At 40.3% G+C, this 20139-nt stretch overlaps 2 protein-coding genes across 9 annotated transcripts in view; one reads left to right on the plus strand and one right to left on the minus strand.

Annotated features, from left to right (window-relative positions):
- emp2 (epithelial membrane protein 2) overlaps positions 1-2805 on the plus strand; it is a 16365-nt gene extending 13560 nt beyond the window's left edge. The window contains exons 4-5 of the mRNA XM_015360554.2: positions 339-479; positions 1092-2805. Coding sequence (XP_015216040.2) covers positions 339-479; positions 1092-1261 — 311 coding nt within the window. The 3' untranslated portion in view covers positions 1262-2805. The remainder of the gene's footprint in view (positions 1-338; positions 480-1091) is intronic.
- On the minus strand, positions 2560-14652 carry atf7ip2 (activating transcription factor 7 interacting protein 2). 8 transcript variants are annotated; one of them, XM_015360551.2, is made up of 16 exons: positions 14395-14649; positions 13839-13989; positions 13315-13424; positions 11883-12014; positions 11116-11220; positions 10530-10663; positions 8864-8946; positions 7149-7222; positions 6928-6982; positions 6574-6632; positions 6086-6158; positions 5744-5817; positions 5492-5588; positions 5320-5402; positions 4890-5203; positions 2560-3326 (listed from the first exon to the last, which is right to left on the minus strand). In XM_015360551.2, exons 3-16 carry the CDS (start codon positions 13420-13422, stop codon positions 3305-3307), a joined length of 1413 nt encoding a protein of 470 aa, XP_015216037.2. In that variant the 5' UTR covers positions 13423-13424; positions 13839-13989; positions 14395-14649; the 3' UTR covers positions 2560-3304. The 8 variants fall into 8 exon arrangements, with proteins under 8 accessions (XP_015216037.2, XP_015216036.2, XP_015216033.2 ...); XM_015360550.2 differs by lacking the exon at positions 2560-3326 and having other exon boundaries at positions 3935-5203; positions 11928-12014; positions 14395-14652; XM_015360547.2 differs by lacking the exon at positions 2560-3326 and having other exon boundaries at positions 3935-5203; positions 13839-13902; positions 14395-14648.
- Positions 14653-20139: the final 5487 nt, after the last annotated feature.

Here is a 20139-nt window from a genome sequence, read left to right on the forward strand (position 1 = left end):
TTGTAAAGCTTTGATTTCAATTCATTTCCTTTAGGTCAACGTGCCATTATCTTTATTAAACTACATAGCAATACACATCTTGTGCTCCAGGATACACTCTTGCCTTTATACTGGGAGATTAAAGCTGGAAAGTAGCAGGAAGCTGTCTTTACCTATTGCTCAGGATAAAGCGATGCTTAAACAACTTTAGAAGGTTGTACAAGACTCCACGTTGGAGCTACCACCCACAAAATCAGGATCCAGGGGCAGCACTGGTACTAATGGAGTGGTGAGAAACAGGGGTGCAGTTTAATCGAACTAGTTCAGAAGGAGAAATTGTTTTGTTTTCCCCCATGCAGGTTTCCTCCAGGCTGTCCAGGCGACCATGATATTATCCACCATTCTGTGCTGTGTGGCCTTCTTCGTGTTCATCCTGCAGCTCTTCCGTCTGAAACAGGGTGAACGATTTGTCTTCACTGCCGTCATCCAGCTCTTGTCTGGTAAGTGTCACCATCTCTGGGGTAGGGGGTCCCAGCAGAGAATAATAATAATATCACTTTATTAACCCTTTACAATTTCTTGCATTATGAATTATCTTTTCGCATAGCCCAGCTTGCTCTCCATGAGAGACACAGACACACAGACAGGGAGAGAAGCTTGGGGTCAGAGCGCAGGGTCAGCCATTGTACAGCGCCCCTGGAGCAGTTGGGGTTAAGGGCCTTGCTCAGGGGCCCAACGGAGTAAGATTCCTCTGCCGGCCAGTGGTCTTAGTCGCTGGTTTGAGCAAGTAATGTTTCAATGAACGTAGCAGTGGTTTAAGCGGGCTTAAGGATTGGAGTGGACTGTATTTGAACTGGCAACCTTCCAGCCACAGGCGCAGATCCTTAGCCACAGAGCTACTGCTCCGCTGCTTCCCTTGCCCTTGCTTCACCAGTGAGCTCTTATCCTCTCCAGCGGGAACCTAGCCTCGTTGCCAACGTCCTTACGCTTCCACTCTTTGGAAAAGGGTAGAACAGCGCCATTCGTTCATTTTGCCAGCGGGTGGAAAGTGTTGTTCAGAGGGCCCAAAACGAGCGACGCGTGCCCACGTTCTTTCGTTTTTGTCTTTCCAGCGCTTTGTGTGATGATCGGCGCGTCCATTTACGCGGCTCAGCACGAGAGCTTCCACGAAGACAGCGTGCGCGAGGGCGACTATGGCTACTCCTTTGTTTTAGCCTGGATTGCTTTTCCTCTCACCCTCGTCAGTGGCTTGATGTATCTGGTTTTGAGGAAGCGCAAATGAATGAGAACAGCCCCTGGTCTCCCTGCAACTGCCCCCACCCGAAACCAGAGCTGATGGGATGCATTTTGTATATAATCTTATTTTTAATATGACTTAGCAAAAAATACCAAGAAATACTAAGACTGTAAAAGAATTATTAACAGTAGCATACTGGAAACCTATCTAGAACTAGGAATGGTATTATATATGTGTAGAAATTCTAACCCTTTTTTTGTTCGGAGGAGTATATCAACGTTAACCCTATTCTTGGTGAAACCCATGTATGCTGTGATAAAAAGGTTTAATAGTTGGAGTTCTGTCAGGGTGTGTAGACTTGAAAACAAATTAAATAGGCTTCATTTAAAAGACATCTATTTAATGTTTAAACCACTAGACAGCTGTAAAGCTAAGACGGCTTGCACTTGATGCTTTCAAGTTGTGAAATTGCCTTTTTTTTTTAATCTCACTAACATTGAACGACTGCCACCCCGTTTTCGGATTTTTGCTTAACCAGTAGCAAAAGAGCACCAGCCTTTAGTACAATTGGGGAGACAGTGCTTCTGGATTTAAGAAAATCTCTGTGCCAACCTTTAAGAAACCTCAAAGGAGCAGACATGCCCACACACTTGCAGAGCATGAAGTTAACTTGAAAAGTAAACCATGTAAATTTAATTTTTTTGTATTACGAGATTAAAAGGGGGAGGGTTATTAGTCCTGGGTTTTCAATGTACTAAAACTTGAGTGTTTTTTTTTTCCTGCGAGAGGGATTGTGACTCTTCAACAAAATCACTGAAATGGTGTAAAACAAACCATGTTTTGCATGGCAGGCTTTGATCACAGGACCCATCCAAATCGCTATCTGTACTCGAAGAGGGAAGCCCTGTTCTTCTGCCAGGTCTGCCAAATGACACTTTGATTCTGTTTGAATGGGAGCACTTTGGTTCTGTTGTTTGTGTTCCATAAAAAAAAAGAGGACTGCTTCATTCGAAAAGGTATTTGACTTAACCTTGGAATAGTTTAAAACATGAAATTTCAGTTTTATTTGACATAGTTGGAATTTAACCTCCACAGCAGTTAGGATAATTATATTTGGGTTTCTTAGTAAACAAGTTTTTTTTTTCCTTTAAGTGGTAAAACAGCATGCAATTCTGAATAAGGCCAAAGTTAAACTGAAGCTGTATTTATTTTATACTTAAGACATTCTTCTGCTGTTGATCCTTTTTAATGAAGTGTTATTTGCTTGAGTTTTTTTTACTATAATATGTACAAAGTAAATGTATTGATATATACCAAAGGACTTTTATATTTGGAATTAAATGATAAAGGCAGCTTTTCATGCTTTGGGTCTTAAAACTGATTCAAATGTGGATTTTTGCAGCAGAATCTGACATAGAATCCTGGACAAGGTTCAGCGTGTACATGGATCAACTGAAGTGTATTTTTACATTAAAAAAAATCTCTTAAATGTTGTTAAGATTGGATTTTACCTTTCTTGCAAAACATTTACCATTGTCATGTACACATTTCTATGCCTGAAATAAAGTACTGGATGTTTTAGAAGCCTATATCTATTTTCTACTTTCTGATTTAAAATAACTTTTAGCTCTAATGAGAAGCAAAACAGCTTTCTTCAGAAAAGTATAATCAGAGAATGAGTACCATAGCTCCAACCCCATTTTTCTGTCACCTCTTCACAGGAACAAACTGGTTAAGAAATCTAAACAGAACAGTAAAAACAAATTGGAACAAGGTAGAATCTGAACCCATCTGTAAGGTACCACGACACAGCTGTGGTCCTAGAGACCCCTGAATGCACAGGGTGAGTGGGAACTTTAAAACTCTCACAACAGAACCTGGCCACAGTGGTAATTTAAGCAAGTTGCAACCCAGTAGATTCGATTAAGCATTCAAGAGCTCAACTGCAATGGAAAGCAGAAGACCATGGACCTCTTCAGGTCCTGAGGGAGCATAAATGATCTCTGGCAGCTCAGAAGAAATAGGAGAACTACAGCACTACTCTTCAGCTCCTGCCCTTAAATTCCTTTGGCTCCAGGCTTCGTCTTTCTATAAATTACCTGCTTTCGATCTAGAAGAAAATAACATGGTTTTAGTAAGCCCATTAAACAGCTTAGGATGCAATGCAAACCTTAAGGCTCTATTATTACTAAGAAATGGAGATCAGGTAGACCATCTTGGTAGTGCCCAATCTGTTGTAATTAACGATGTGATAAGGACATACCAGAACCCAAAGCAGGCCCACAACCCTGGCTGTTGTTGTAAACAACCCCTTTGCTTAGCCATTTCAAAAACAGATTTCACTCCTTCGAGTTGATGATCACCAGAGGGTAAATTGCCAACAAGTTTCAAAGGTGAATGTTACCACCATAAATGTAAAGACCTGCAACAACGAGTGGAACGTGGTTTGGGCATTGGACTTCTGTTTCCAAAAAAAGTTACAATTTCCTAATTAGTTTGAGCAGAGGTTCAAGATCTTTACTGGTTTTGCTGGGTTCTTTTTGCATTGGTTGTAGAGAAGGAGTAGCTCTAATTTAATACCATTCACTACAATAGTAATAAGAATAACTGGTAGAGAATCCTCTCAAACGTGCATGATTTGTTTTCACAGAGCGAGTCCAACAGTAACTGAGTTATGGGCCTAAAACTACAGTAACATGTAAAAGGTTTTCACCTGGCATTCTAACCTTCCTCAAAAGCCATTGTGAAAATCTGTGTGTATTTTTCCCCCCATCTCTTCCTTTTCATGGGCTTTTAAAAATCTTCCAAACACTTGAATAATGAGCACAAATGGGGAAATAACCACCATCGATAGTTGTGTTAATAATACCTATCCCCACACTCCAGGGTGTACTCTGTAATTTCATTTATAGTGGAGAGCAGTCCATTTAATTCCTGTGCTTATTTTACTGGGAAGATGAATAGATCTGGATTCCTTTGCAAACTTGCAGATCAAAATGTAAAACTTTGCCTCCACAGCTTAAGGAAAGTATGGAACTACCTCTAGTAAATACATTATTGAATGATTTTAAGATTGAACAAATGCCAGTACAATAGACCCCGATGCAGTATTCTCATTTTCAGCTTTTCTAAGCAAGAATAATAGAAATTGTAAGTAACTCAGGTAATGTACTGTATAAGGAAAATGCTATACTGAGATGCAATTCCCCCACACAAACTGAAGATATACAGTAACACTTCAAATGGTAGTCCCACCTGCCTAGAAACCTGCAGCCAGGGATTTTCATTATAAATCTACATTGGCTCTGTGATCATTTAAATAAACCTTTCCAAAAATGATTAATAACAGATAAAATTCAAAAGATACAAAGCCTCAAGCAACAAAAACAAAAAAAGATCCCATGTTAAACTGAAAGGGCTTTGAAAAGTGAAGCTAATAAAGTCAGACAAGATCAAATAAAAATAAAGGTCTTCACTACTTCAAGTTTAACATACGGGAATAGCAATCTTTTGCTTTAGAGAATTCAAACAATTTTAACATGCGTGTTTGATATGACTGTGCGGTGTGTAGTTTCACACACTCATTCACATATCGTGAACAGTGACTGAGCATACTTCACTGTATGGTCCACAGCGCCCATAAATATCCTTTCCAACGATTGCAAAGTAATACCTCCTTTGCGGGGCACACCGATTCAGCTTACAAGCCATCGGTAGTGGCAAGGCCGATATTATCCCGATGTTCTTCCAACTTGACATACAGCCATTCAGGTCTTCATGAAGAACATATAAATAATAGCTGTGAACAGGAGCAGCTTTGGGGTCTACGTGTGCTACATTCCACAGCACACCTATTCCTTTGGGGTTTCTGATTCTAGCCACTTTCAGCTCTAGCTTTTGAGGCAAATTTGTCCTAGCAGCTATGGAAGGCAGATTCAGGGGAAATGCAGTCTCAGGAAGGGGAGGGAATTGAGATTGCAAAGGATCCTGCAAAATACAAGAGTGCATTTCAATTCGTTAACAGAGTGCAAAGTATAAAGCAACTTCATACTGAATACAGTACGTAATACATCACTGGAACAGTTTAACAGACTAGCAATTACCTGAAATGGAAGTAAATTAGTTACAGTGAACTTTGAAGCATTTACTTCGATGTTCCCTGGGGCTGAGGGCTGCCCACATCCTGCTGATCAAGATTTACATAAGTATTTAAATATAAAAAGACAAAATCCTGCACAAAATAGCTGATCAAATTTAAACAACCTTCAGACTTACCCTGGTGAGTAGAGCCATTGGCAGCCTCGATAGGCTGATCTGGTAAACCTGCTGATTTTGGATACGATGTCACAGCAGATCCCGAGTACTCTGAAATCTGCAATAATAACCATAGCAGTATCTTTCTGTAAAGAACGGATTCATTAAGTGTAAAGCCATAACCTCAATGGCTTTAAACCTGCCAAAATCACATTTGTGCTCCTTTTTTCCCCCCTTTTATGAATGCAGTACATCTCCAGCAGCAATCATTACCTGAGCTGTTAATTCCTGTGTCACAGTGGAGTTCACACTACATGCCTTCAGTCTTTCTGGGAACATGGTACGTGCTGCAGATAAAAGAAAAGGTTTTAGTGAAGGTAAGACAGCACAGTTCTGTTAAACAAGTAGGGCCTTGAGCTAAAGCCACATTAAAAGGTACATAGAAATGTACCAAAACTGAGCTCCACCTTGAGCACCTCTGCAGCTTCTAAGGATCGCTGGCTTAAATAAAGATACAGCACTGAGAGTCTTTGAACTGACTAAATTTAAACTCGGGGCCGTGAGGATCGCCAGCAAGAGATGCTCCAGTTAAAAAAGGAAAACACTCCATATTACACTGAATAGGGTTAGAAGGATCAGCTTCTGGGGCTTGGTCTGAAGGTAAAGGATCTGGTCTCCCAGCATAGTCCTGAAACAAAAGCCCAACAGGTCAGCATTTAATGATTTTCAAACAAAAACATTCAAAACACATCTAATCACTAGGATACTACGCATTTTTAGAAGAGCCTGCTGGTTACAACACGTGTAAAGTACTCTTGGGTGCTTCGTCACCATGCAAGGATGAGTTTCTCTTCCATTTCCTACAGACAGTAATGCCAGCAGACTCAGAACACCCAATTAAATGACTGCAGCTTGCTAGGACATCTGACAAGTTTTTAGAAGCATCAAGGTTTCATCACCAAGGTTTGCCTCAGTAATCGATTGCATAGTACCTTGCATAAGTCCTTTTTTGCAGTGCCGCAGTATTTGTGCATTTATCCCAGTCCCATACATGTGCATGCTGCCAACAAAACTACTGAAAGTGAGGCTTCAAAGGAACATACTTGGATTTCGATCTGGAACATCCCTGTAGATTCTGCGTCACTTGCTTGCATTGAGTCAGCTGGCAAATGGGCACATTAAGAAAATGAACACAAGCACATGAAACTTGCATATGTAGAACCAACATATTCTAACTGACTTTCATGAAAATGGGTGGGTGTTGAGATCCCTTTTTCCTTCAATACTTGAGATTATTAAAATGACAGGACTCATACATGACATTTTTTTCTGCAGTGATTATGAGTGGTATTTAACCGCTAACAAACTACAATATAAATTAAATAATAAAGCAGCGTATTGCAGTCAAGTTGTAGTTTGAAAGAACATCAGAACTGTGGGAAGAACCCCCAAAGTACCTGCTACAGTTTCAGCTGTGAAGTCTGTGAACCCCAAGTCACTGCTTCTCCATGTCTTTCCGGGAAAAAAAAGGGCATTAGGAAAAAAAAACCCACAAACAACTGAAGAGTTGAAAGAGGATAATATTGTAAAGGTACGTAGAAAGGTATACAACATCTTAAAACAATTTCTAAGAATATCCACAACTCGGGGAAGAGCAATTCCAAAAAACCACAACTACCTGCTTCTGCGCAACACTCCCGGTCAGCCTTTTACTTGGTATAACTCCACAAAACATAACCTCATTCTCCTTTTCTGTGGATAAAAAGCAGTTTTAAAAAAAAAAAAGGGCAGATGAAACTTGATAACACAAATCTGCGGCCCTCAGAAAGCTGTGAATCTGTTAAGAGTCAGATTACAAAAGGCAACAAACAGGCCAGAATGCTAGTAAATCCAGCAAATGGACAATATAGATAGCATGTATGAAAAGCAATTCTTAGAACTGCAACAAATTCACAATTCTTTTCTGTAGCAGGTGCACTGTTGTTGTATTATACAGTTATGACATTGTTAAATTCATTATATTGATTAAACATTTGTCATCAAGAGTGTTAAGCAACAGGAGATCTAAGTTCCAGGCTCCTAGTGTAGCATGTAACTATATAAATATACTATAACAATACAAGCTGCACATCTGTGTTGCCTGCTTTGGACCAGATGGCAGATGTTGTCTTCGTGGGAGTCCATCTCCTTTCCTCTCGAAGAGCCTGGATAAGCATGTGCCTGTTCAAATGTCTCCGAGTCCCTAGATGCTCCAACTCATCCCACACGTTTAATGGGGCTCAAAACTGGCAAAACCAGCGTCCATGGTATAACGGTTCTCATTTTACACAACAGCAGGATGGGTGTTGTCATGTCAGGAAGGGGAGCAGTGAGGTCCCAAGACTGGATCAGTGTAGTAACATACCCACAGGTTGCCATACATCAATATATATATATAAAGTCCAACTAAATACTCCTCACTAGATGACTACCATTGATCTTCCCCTATCAATTAGTCTGCTGCACAGATTAGTTAGTACGTGCACACACTTGCCAATGTTCAGGGGTCAGGGTGGTCAAATTCTTGATTCACTGCTAAAGAGATGCGACTCCACTGCAGGCAAGTCAACCCAAGGTGATGCAATTTTGATCCCTTTCATTAGATTAAATCACCTCATCACTTGTACCCCATCTGCTTGTTAAAAATACACATGACTAAAATGATACATTTCTTCAGCTGTTCAGTACATCACCTGAATCAGACACTTATGCAGGTGCTGGCTATATGTAGCTTTCCCTCCCTTTAAACAATGACTCATTTCTACACCCTAATTAAGAGAGCTTCATTTCAAACTCCCCCCCCCCCCAACAAATGGAGATTAAAATGCCTGCTTTTACATGTGCTGAAATAATGGTGCTCAGTATTTTATAATACTTCAAGTGTGAATGGACCAAGAAAAAAAGAGCATCAGGTACTAGCCAACTGGCTTGGTTTCTTTTACTTTTGAATGTATTTGTGAAAAGTTGCTTTTGCACTGCTAAACTTTAAGGGAAAACTGAACCAGAGGATAAACTCCAAAAACATGCTTCACATCTGCTACAATGAGCATTCCATCTATACAGTACCATTTAACACCAATGCCTCAAATGAACCTGCTATGAAAACTCCATTGTAAGGAATTGAGTGTAAAGTGGCAGAAATGTGAAGGAATTGATTTATTGGATTACCATAGTTAAATGGTTAAAAGACTAAAATGGAAAAGGTATAGAAGTTGACTTACAAGGCCTTAATGTCAATCATTTTAAGACCTAATCAGAACTAAAAACATGAGGGCACAGATCAATATCTATAAGAAACACTCAAATACACTGCAATTCTCAGACAAAGCAGGTATAGAAAAAAAAAAAACTTACCTGAATCCGAGTCTACTGCTACTACACACTCTGCTGATACGGTCTCACAGGATGTACGGCCATGCTTTTGAGCTTTAGGAGTCCTAAAGTAAAATAACATTTAAAGATATAAAATAAGTTAAATACCTGATGTGTTAAATGAGTGATTTGGGAGCTTAATCTATCATCAAGCTACAGGAAGAGAGTATATTGTATAGCTGTGTTAAGGTACCTTACAAAGTATAGCAGTTAAGGGTTTTAAATCAAAACTGTCATACCATACATGCCAAGAAAGTCTGAGGCATTACATTACAATTAGCAGCAATTGATGTTCGATTTCTAATACAGAGTATAGTTAAGAGGGAGAAGGTTATAATGAAAGAACAAAAAAAGTTAGTTAAATAATTGTAATCCCTTTTGGAATTTAAGCAACTTTTCCGGGTGTGAGAGAATGGAGAGAATGCTCTGTACGGTAACTAATGCACTACTAAGGAATACAGTAACCCTCACTAGTTATTAAATATTTAAGAGTCACCCTAAAAGGCTATTAATCCTTTTGTCTCTGCTTAAGAACGTACAGGAACCAGGTGGAAAATGTATTAAAGATTTAAAAGATTGATAGATTACCAGAAGGTTTCTTTACAAATTAAAAACTCTTTATACATACAGTAGATGGCACTGTGGTCTATTTGTAAAATATTTCTCATGCTAAGCTGCAATGCTTATGAGCAGCCCTAAAGAAACCATGGTTTTTTTCTTAAAAGGCATACCAGGGGTGGGGGGTGAGGGAAATAGCTAACAGGAAAATGTTATGGTATTTTTACCCAATATAAACCTCAAACAATTTATGAGATAGGTTTATCTGTAGACTGTAATTCATGGGCCCTGGGATGTTATCTGTGCAGAGTTTGTCTGTCCTCCACACATTCAATTGGCTTTCCCCCAGGTGCCCCGACTTTTGGCTCTATAAAGCATTATGACCTTTACGATAATCTTGGCTATGACCTCTGACCTATTTTCCAGAAAAAAATACAAAAAAATTGTATTTGTGTTCTATAGCTCCTTACTTAGTCCTGAACAGCCGATGTGCACGTTTCCGGACCTGAAACCTGTAATTCCATGGAACTGGGAGTGCAGAAATGAAGATGGAAGATGACGATGTGTCACTTTTAGTGAGGTAAAGAGTCCTGACTCTTGGTCACCCAGAGTGTGGCTGATCATTACCAGACTAACATCTAGTCAGGGTACAAATTCCTGGGTATGAACACAACAGATAGCAAGCAAGTGTGCCGACTTGGCTCAGCCTTCACAAACCACTGGCATGAAGGCACTGTTCTGTTTAGAAGAGAAACATATGGGTCCCTTCTGCTTTTTTTTCTTTTGGTTTTCACCACTTTACATTCAGCAGGTTAAATCAGCTCATCATTTGTGCCCAATCAGCTTTCACTAAATAAAGCCAATTTAGAGCTTACAAAACAGAATACCACAGTGGGTTAGGAATGATAAATTAGCATTTTGGCATTGTTTTCCGATTAGTCTGCAATATCCAAAATGACATACTAATGTGTTAAGACAATACAGTACATGCATAGCAATACATTGAAAACCTCTCTTTTGGAATGGCAGCTTCAAACAAAATGTTTAGACTGGAACCTCAAGCTGAAAACAAAGGGGGTTCTGAAAATACCCTGAAATTGTGATGCAGTCAGGGCTACTGGTGGGACTTGTCCCACTGGCTTGGGACACCAAGGCTTGTGCAGGGCCAGTGCAGGGGACACAGCGATCCAGGGTGCTGGGTGCAGACAGGTTGCTGCTGACCTGCTGAGGTACAACAGATTGAGAGAGGTCAAAATATCAGGCACATCCTAAAGCACATGAAAGAAAGTTGTAGTTCACCGACTAGGGACCTAGGACTGAAATCGATTTCGCAGTTTATTAACTAGTGTCAGTTCCCACCCCATTTCAAAAGGGGTTTGTTAGGCAATAAAAAAAAAAGACTGGAAATGACCCACCTCAGAAAATTGTAAATTAAAGTCAGCCCTCATTTTGTTTACAACAAAGCCTTCAAAATGAGTCAGTGTTTGCACAATCTTTAATTTCTCCTCCTTGAGATTTTGGTCATACCATTACTTTAGTCCTGAGTCTAAAAAATAATTTATTAGAAATAATCAGCGACGGGTCTTAAAGCTTTGTTCGGTTTCAAACTCCGTTGTGACATGGAACAATGGTTTAGGGCTATGGTCATTTACAGTTCTGGGAAAAAAAAAAACTACCTTGTCTGGAACAAAGGCTGGTGAAACTGTAGGATTAACTGATCGCGTTCTGATCACAGCAGACAGAGCATCTTGCAACCTCTTCTTTATTCTGTTAATTTTAGCCTGGAAATGAAAGTCGTCAGAAAATAGTGTTCCAGAGCACCTAACTGCAAAATAATTGTTTGCCTTTGAACTAGCAGCATCCTATCCAGATTCTAGAGTTATAGGATTTTTCATTTCATTCCAATTGAGCCCATGAAACATATTGCCATCTTAATTAGGCTAAATGACTTCTAAACGTCTAAGGAACAGAGAACTCAAAGTGAAGCACTCAAGTCCTACGGGTCCCAGGTAACAGCCTACATCCTAACACATAAGATTACATGAAAGCAACAGGGAAAAAAAAAAATCCAGTGCTCACAGATACTCTTTTGAGAAACTCCACTAAAGAATGATTTTCTTGCTGGTATTAAGTATTGGTAAAGCTCTGGACAAACCTCCTCTTGCAGAGTGCCAGTGTGCACTTGTCTAGTTAAGCTAAAAAAAGCTACAGTAGGTAACAAAGGGCTCAGATGGAGAGAAAACCAGAACCCTTCAGGCTCTCCAAGATGTGAGTTGTTATCCACTCACAATACAAGCCATTTTAATGAATGTACTGTATTATGAAACTGTGCAGTCCATACAGGCTTGAGTAAGAGATGATTTTGCAGTGTTTCATGTGCAGTGTTTGTTTTCATATGCATCAGCTGCAGAGGAAGACCTTAAACATAAACCAAAACACTGACTTGCATCTTGTTGATCAGAATCTCATGAGTGGGCCTGCAGTTGACCTTTTGAATTCGTTCCATCAGCTCCTCCATCTTACTCTCAGACAGCTTTGAAACCGCATTCGCTTCCTGCTTAATCAATTCATGCATCTGAGGAAAAAAAACAAGATGGACATTTAGGTAAGAAAGGGTTCCCCCTTTTTCAAAAGGGAAAAAAAATGTATTTGGGAACTGACAGTGGAGTGTGAGGCCTGGTGGGTTGGGGAAGGAAAAACACCGATAGGAGACAACATTCTCTACGTATGAAGAGAAGCCTCTTCGTGCCACCTCTCTGCTTGAAGAAGGCCTCAGCTGTGGGTTGGTGAAAGTCCGAAAGTGCTACCGTCAACTCTTTGGCAGATGTCTCGAGCTACTGCGCAGACCACCCTGATGGACATCAGCAAGTGTGGTGCACATGTACAACAGCAACAATGTTAATAATTCCTTACACTTGTATTGTACTCCACTCAAAGTGCCCTTACAGGTAATGGGGGCTCTCCTCCACTACCACCAATGTGCAGTATCCAACCAGATGATGAGACAGCAGCCAAAGTGCACCAGTACTTTCCCCACACACCAGCGATCAGTGGAGAGGAGAGCAGAGTGATGAAGCCAATTCATAGATGGAGGCTTATTATGAGGCCATGACTGGTAAAGGATAGGGGGAAATTTGGCCAGGACAGCAGGGATACACCCCTACTCTTTACGAGAAACACCCAGGGATTTTAAAAGGTCATGGAAAGTTAAGACCTCAGTTTTACATCTCAACCAAAAGATGGTGCTTTTTCTTACAGTAGTGTCCCCATCACTGTACTGGGGCCAGGAGGACCCTCTGGCTCCACTAATATCTCTTCCAGCAGCAACTGTAGCTCTCCCAGGAGGTCTCCCATCCAGGTACTGACCAGGCTCACACTTGTGTTGGGCAGGTGTATCTTTTGGTTACAGGACTCGTACTGTAAATAATCTGACTGCCTGGCTCTATGCTGAGCAAATGCTGTGACCTCAGTCGATGCCCTTCAAGCATTGTCGTCCCGACATGACAACATTGCAGCAGGAAGGGGCTCATGCTTGCAGGGGCACGACATAACAAATGGGACAGAATCGCCCCAGACAGCAACCTGCAACCCGGCGAAAAGCACACATCTCTAATTCACGTTCAACAGGGTCAAACACGCTGCTAGCAGTGACTGGCGATTGGAGTGTCCAGGCGAACGGCAGTTCATCCGTTACAAAGTTTGTCATTTTGTAAAAAAAAAACATAACGGACATGGCTGTAGTTGCATGCGACAAACATCTTTCCATGCTCTGTATAAATACCTTGCAATAAAATGAAAGTGGAGTGGACCAAGCCTACAAGTACAGAAAAAATAGATTTGGGATCAGAAAGATTAGACTGTAATTCCCACTATACCTCCACCAGGGATATCCTTCTTCCCCGTAGTAGCCTTGCATTTTCCATCACCGGATGCCTCGGCTGTTTGTTAGAGTTTTCTGAATAACATATTTTTCTTTTAGGCATGACTTGAAGGAGAAAGTAAGAAAAAAGGGAAAAGAAATAGAGTATTAAAAAAATAGCACCTAGCTGGAAAATTCCCCTGCTTTATTAGTTGCACACATTTAACAAACTGCAGTTCTGCTTCATGTAAACAAGGGATTCATAACATTTAGCAGGAAATACAGGGTAAGCTGAGGTCTAGCCAGCCCACAGATTGTACAGAGAGACCACAACATTCCAACACCCAGTGAATGTTACTGTTCTTTAAAAAGTATGTTTCTCACAATCAGGAAATTCTAAATTTAAAAGAAAAGATCAAAAGAATAAACGTCAAAATGAACGCTGTCAATATATAAAAAAAAACCACGGCCACTATTCCACAACCCGGGAAACAGATGAGCTTAAATCCCGTTAACAATATTCAAAATAGGACGACAAACCTTTCAAAATCCATTTACAGCCTTAATACATCAATTCCTCTTCAGAACGTTGCAAGAACTGTTTCTGATTTAAAGCACAATATAAACAATCCCGAAGTAATTTGAAAACAGAAGTCCACCATTGAAGTTCAGCCTGTCGCAGCTGCACATACTGCTGAAACTGCAAAAGCTTAACTGCATTTCCTACTACGGTTCTCATTTTTTTGTTTGTTTGAAGAATTATGGTACTTCTAAAACTATTTTCGCTACCAAAAACAATAAATCGGTACTTGTTTAATGTTAGTTGTCAACATAAGTAACTTGAAGTCTTACAACATGAAAAACGATCAATACGTCGTCATGAACTTCTCTGAGCTTTTATCTCCACAAAAGCAAAAATCAAGGACTTTATTCCAGATGGACTGAAAACAGCGATAACCGCCGTTCTGCTCTGGTTAAGCACGTATCTATTCATATTGAATGGACTCTCTACCCTGGTCAAAAGCAATAAAATAATACTGTCGCGTGTGTTTCTTCAAAACATACCAAACTAATATCAAATAACAAAAATACGTACGTTAAATGTAAGCGCTTATATAGAAAGGAACAAAAAAACGTTATTTCCTTCAGTTAGTCCAACACAACACACCCAACTCGCATCTTAAATAGCATCTACTCATTCAGCGTTCATTTTCAGACATCCACACACCAGATACCTGACGTTTTAGGAAAAAAAACCACAAGAAGTCGTTAACTGTTAATTGCTACACCTTTGCGTACACACCTACGGCAATTTAAATAGCAATGGCCTAATTAAAGAATAAACTATGAAATCGTCACTGACACCAAGAGCAATATGGTCAATAACAGTCTAATGTATTCAGTGGACTTCGCCTCAGCGGTTTTTGAGCTGTATTTTAAAAGGTTAAGTTTAACTAGAATACAGCACTTCAGAATACGAACTTAACGTAACCCTCCCGATACCGAACATCTGCCGTGGGACTTTCTATGACGCCATCTTGCTAAATACTTAACGGAAAGTTTAATGCAAATGAACGAAGATTCAAATATTGTGCAACCTGTAGCACCTTAGCAGGTAGGAAATTGCGGCTATTTAATGGACAGCAATCGCAGGTACAAGAGAGGTAGTTCATCTTATAATATAAAGCATATAAGAAGCTTTGTTAAAAGAAAGTTAGAGAACAGGAAGCCTTTGGGCCCATCTAGCCTGTTGGGTAGTTTAACAGAAAAAGCTGTCTGGGTAGCTTTTTCCACACACGCATAACTCTTTGAGTGAAGAATCATCGGGTCTGAATGCACTTTTATGTAGTCTCTACTTCCTTCACTGATTCTGAAGAGCTCCACCAGGTTGACACGGCAGCATCAGTTTGAAGTAATATTGTATTGCATTTAGGAAATACTCAGCAATTACCTTTTAAACTATCCCTTTTAAGTAGGGTAAAGGCATTCTTCAGAAAGTGGCTGATCAGTGTTTAGGACTATTTGCATGTGTTCAGAGTTGTATCAATTTTTCAGAATCGTTCTCCCATGGATATTGACAATTCTGATGCTGATGGCCTTCCCACACTGTTCACTGCATCGAATAAGTTCAGTTTAACACATCCTTGTCACTTTTGACACTTTCATTCTCCCGTCACCCTGAATGTCCCATTTTTCAGAAATCATTTTGTAGAGTCGCTGGACGTGAGCTGCAATGTTCCAAACTGTAGAACCCCGGTAAAAATCCTACCTCCTCAGTCTTTCCCTCTGCACCCAGTGGGTGTCAATCACAGGCCATTTCATCCACAATGAGAAAAGGCACCATGTGACACCTGCTGGCCAGCACGAGGTTTAATATGAAGAAAGAATTTGAACTGCCCCATTTCCAGAGGTGGATGTTTGGGGCTGTGAATCAGAAAGTGGAGGTGCTCATACTGTATAGGAGAGCATTTAGGGTTCTGGAAATCCTTGATTTTCTCCTCCATTGTGAAGCCTGATTTGCTCATGTCCTGTATTTGGAGAGCAGATCAAGATGCCTTCAAGGAGCTCTGTGTTAAAGAGCAGCCAGTATAGATCATCTAGACAGAATTGCAGAGTCCTGATGAACCTTTTTGCAGATGTTTGAGGATGCTACTCTCCACACCTGGGATTCAACTTGGCACGTGCCAGCTGTGTCATTCCTAGAATCCTTGGACTTGGGTTAGGGTTAGGGCTTGGAAACTCCAGAGCAGCTTTTATACACAGCGCAGAGACCAGCTGCTGACTGCCCTCAAGGCAGCTCCAGAGAATTCCCTCTCCCCCTACAAACAGATGCCTCGCTGAACGCTGACAGCTCTGCTGGATCCACACAGCCGGGCTGCAGTGTGCTCAGAGCAGCTCCAGACACTTGCTGCTCTTGTTCTGCAGGAGTGCGCCAGGTGTGCACCACCACCTTCCTAGCCTGCAAGGAGGTTTTGCCTATCGGCAAAATCAAACTGGTCTTCAGATTGGGGCCTCCTGCTACAGAAAGGCTGCCTGACTGCCCCGGGCCTCCCAGAAGGGACCCGAACCCTTGCTTTTTGGAAGAGCCACACACCCCAGTACCCTTCATTGGCAGTGCTGACTGCCAAGTACCTCCATGTGCCAGGTTTCTCAGCCCCAGCGGAGCTGGTGTTGAGAGTTGCTGGCAGAAACTTTAGGCGAGGCAGATGTTCAATGGATTGTCCCACATTTCGAACTCGCACCAAGTGCAACTGTCATTTGCAGTCAAGGCCACACCGAGTAATGCGTGATAACTGGGGAAACTGGGAAAGAGGCGGTCTATAATAACAAAGAACGTATGTGCACGTTGAAATATTTATGTGGCTTGTGATTTGTACGCCATGTCATTGCAAGTCATGTTTTTAGTTATATTAGAGCTATTAGCTACCAGTTCAAAACTTTATGAAGTTAAGGAGAGTAAGGTAACGCTAGCTTTACACGTGACGCTCTGATTTTCAAAGGTAGAATTTTGATTCTTCCTGCTCCTCGGTTCATATCCTCCTCACCCTCACTGTGGCTATAGCAGGACCTGGCATTACAGCATACTGTGTTTTTAGGATAGAGTTTTTTTTATTCATGAACTAGTTAGAAACCACTAAATGTACATTTTCTTCCTTTAATTAACCTATTTTCTGCAAATAAGATTTGACGGTGCAATTTTTGAAACCATTGTGTATTTTTGTAGTTGTGCATATAAATTAAATCAAATCTCATTTATACAGTGGACATCAATACATAATAGAGACAGTAATATTTACAGGTCTGCCTGTTATAGGTGCTGACTCTAGTAGCTGTGTATTTTGAAAGAGAAAGGAGATAAACCATTAATAAATGTGTGATCTATAGTTACAGAAGATAAAAGTAATGAAGATTTTAAAAATCTTTAAAAAAAAAATTCTTCCAAAGAATCAGAGATATCCAGTTCTCTGGATGTCAAGATCTATTTCTGGTTTAATTTGTTGTCTAGACACCATTGCCCTCCAGAGAGGTTTCAATTCACTCACCTTTCTGTATGCTGTGATAACATTCTACGGTATCTAATTTTTACAATAGCCTGGATTCCCTCATTATTTCATTGACAATCGTCTGATTATAATGCGTTTATAATTAAGGCTATAAAAATCATCTCTCTTACTGATCCTGAACATCTTTCCATTAAGCATGATTCGAGAGCTTTTTCTTCCTAAATGAATGAATGAATGAATCACAAAAAAGTGACGTCATGTATTCTGCTGAAGTGCCTTGCACAAGGAGTGGGGAGTCTGAAATCTCCACATCTTGTATTCAGTACCGGCACCACTACAGTTAATTAGCAAGTAGATTATTTCTTCATGTTCAGCTTTCTCGATTCAGCAGGAGTTGTATTTTCTGGAACTGTCTAAAGACAGGGATGGCACAAAGCCAGCTTTCCTTACTTCTTACCACCAACAATTCTTTCCCAAATGCTTTCTGGCCCTCTGCCTTTTGAAGGAGGTTTCAGATGCTCTGTGTTCTGAGTTCCATCAGCAGAACACCGAGGCAGCACAGTTGGAGGTTCCACTTCAGTATCTCGTTGTAGGTTCATCCCCAAGACACCATTTTGAAGAAAGATTTATACTGTGAATAGCTAAACATGCTGCAAAATACTGTCAGTGCATTGAATCCTTGTATTAATTCCAATGCTCTTTGAATAAATATTCAAAATTATTTAAATTTAGATATTTTTTCAGGGCACAGTAATAATAATAGTAATTGCTTACACTTATATAGCGCTTTTCTGGACACTCCACTCAAAGCGCTTTACAGGAAATGGGGATCCCCTCCACCACCACCAATGTGCAGCATCCACCTGGATGATGCGACGGTAGCCATAGTGCGCCAGAACGCTCACCACACATCAGCTATCAGTGGGGAGGAGAGCAGAGTAATGTAGCCAATTCAGAGATGGGGATTATTAGGAGGCCATGATTGGTGAGGGCCAATGGGAAATTTGGCCAGGATGCCGGGGTTACACCCCTACTCTTTTCGAGAAACGCCCTGGGATTTTTAATGACCACAGAGAGTCAGGACATCAGTTTTACGTCTCATCCGAAGGACGGCACCTGTTTACAGTATAGTGTCCCTGTCACTATACTGGGGCATTAGGACCCACATGGACCGCAGGGTGAGCGCCCCCTGCTGGCCCCACTAACACCTCTTCCAGCAGCAACCTTAGTTTTTCCCAGGAGGTCTCCCATCCAGGTACTGACCAGGCTCACACCCGCTTAGCTTCAGTGTGTTACCAGTTGTGAGTTGCAGGGTGATATGGCTATAGGGGCTATAGGGGCAGTAGGGGCTCCTCATGACTCCATCCACATTATAAAATGTTTCAAGAAAGAACCTTTCCCCAGCTGATAGGCCTTAGTTCACCACTAGGAGAAAATACTATCTGGACCATGTTGGTGGCGCAGATACCTATCAAAATAGAATGTGAGCGAAAATAAATACATAATCATGCAGCCCATACTGTACAGTATGTCAACAATGCTGACACTAAGCGCTATTTTCTGGTTTCAAACATTTAACCATCACTAAAAGTTGACCTGCTTGTGTTTGGCCAGGTATTGAAAACAAGGGCCACCTGACGTCAGTGAAGTTGGTGGTGTATTTGGATATTTTACTTGAATATTAATTAAGCAGTGTGGTAAGGTGGGTGGAGGGGAGTTACTGAGTCCTGGGTTTGACTGTGGTCATGGGCACTATCTGTGTGGAGTTTGCATGTTGTCTACACTGGTATCCTCTGGGTGCTTAGGTTCACATTTTCCATAGTTTTATTTGATAACATTTAAAAAAAAAGATTTGATTAATTATAACTATCAGGTTTATTTTGTGCATCTATATATGTACTGTTTGTATAGTACGTGACATTTGAGGTGAAATGCATAGTATCCTCCCTTATGCACTGTTCTAACACTTCTAGTGAAAGTGTATACTTGATTGGGTGTGTAATAGGAACATAACACAATTATTTCTATTTGCTGTGCTTTACCAGATTGACTCATATTAGGATAAAGGCAATGACATATGGATATATATATATATGAAATCAGTCAACACATATGACTAATGAACCCTGAAAATGATCAAATTAAAATCAGAGTTTGAAAAATATTTAATATTTTGGTAGTTTTCTGAGAATTGTCTGCAAATTTGTTCTAAACATTGTCAGATTTCTAAATGTTTTTCCCCTCTGTTGTACTCACATTTCTAAAAATTTAGAAGCTCAGTATAGTACTATTTAAAAAAGAGAATCGATGTAGCCAATCGCCTACTTCATCTGTTTTTTATCAGTTTTGAAATTGAGCGACAGTTTTTAATATGATTGAGATGGTCAATCATACAGTGTAACAAGCCTTATTCGCAATGAAAAAGTATGCAATGTCAGACCAATAAAATCTGTAATGCTTCCTCAACACCTTTCTTCAAGGATATAGCCTCATTTGAAACTAAAGATCTGAATAGATGAATATTGAGACAGGAACAATAATCAATGAGCGTGTATAGCTTTTTAGGTTAGAATCAGGTTCTAACTTATCAGGTTATGAATAAGTATGTGAATCAGGTTAGAATCAAATCCTTTAACTGATTTGCAGGCGTACTTTAGAGAGATTCTGAAAAAATAGAAAATGTGAAAATTAGAAAAGTGAGGTTAAAGTTTGTAGTTCAAACAGTGCTGCAGTTAGTCTTTCCTTAATGTTTGTGAGAGAGTACAAAAACATTCAAATTACATTAATAATATTGACAATGAAACTGGTTACTTTACATTGATTTGGAGGTCTTAATT

This window comes from Lepisosteus oculatus, chromosome 19 (assembly GCF_040954835.1).
Source record: "Lepisosteus oculatus isolate fLepOcu1 chromosome 19, fLepOcu1.hap2, whole genome shotgun sequence".
Classification (NCBI taxonomy): Eukaryota; Metazoa; Chordata; class Actinopteri; order Semionotiformes; family Lepisosteidae; genus Lepisosteus; species Lepisosteus oculatus.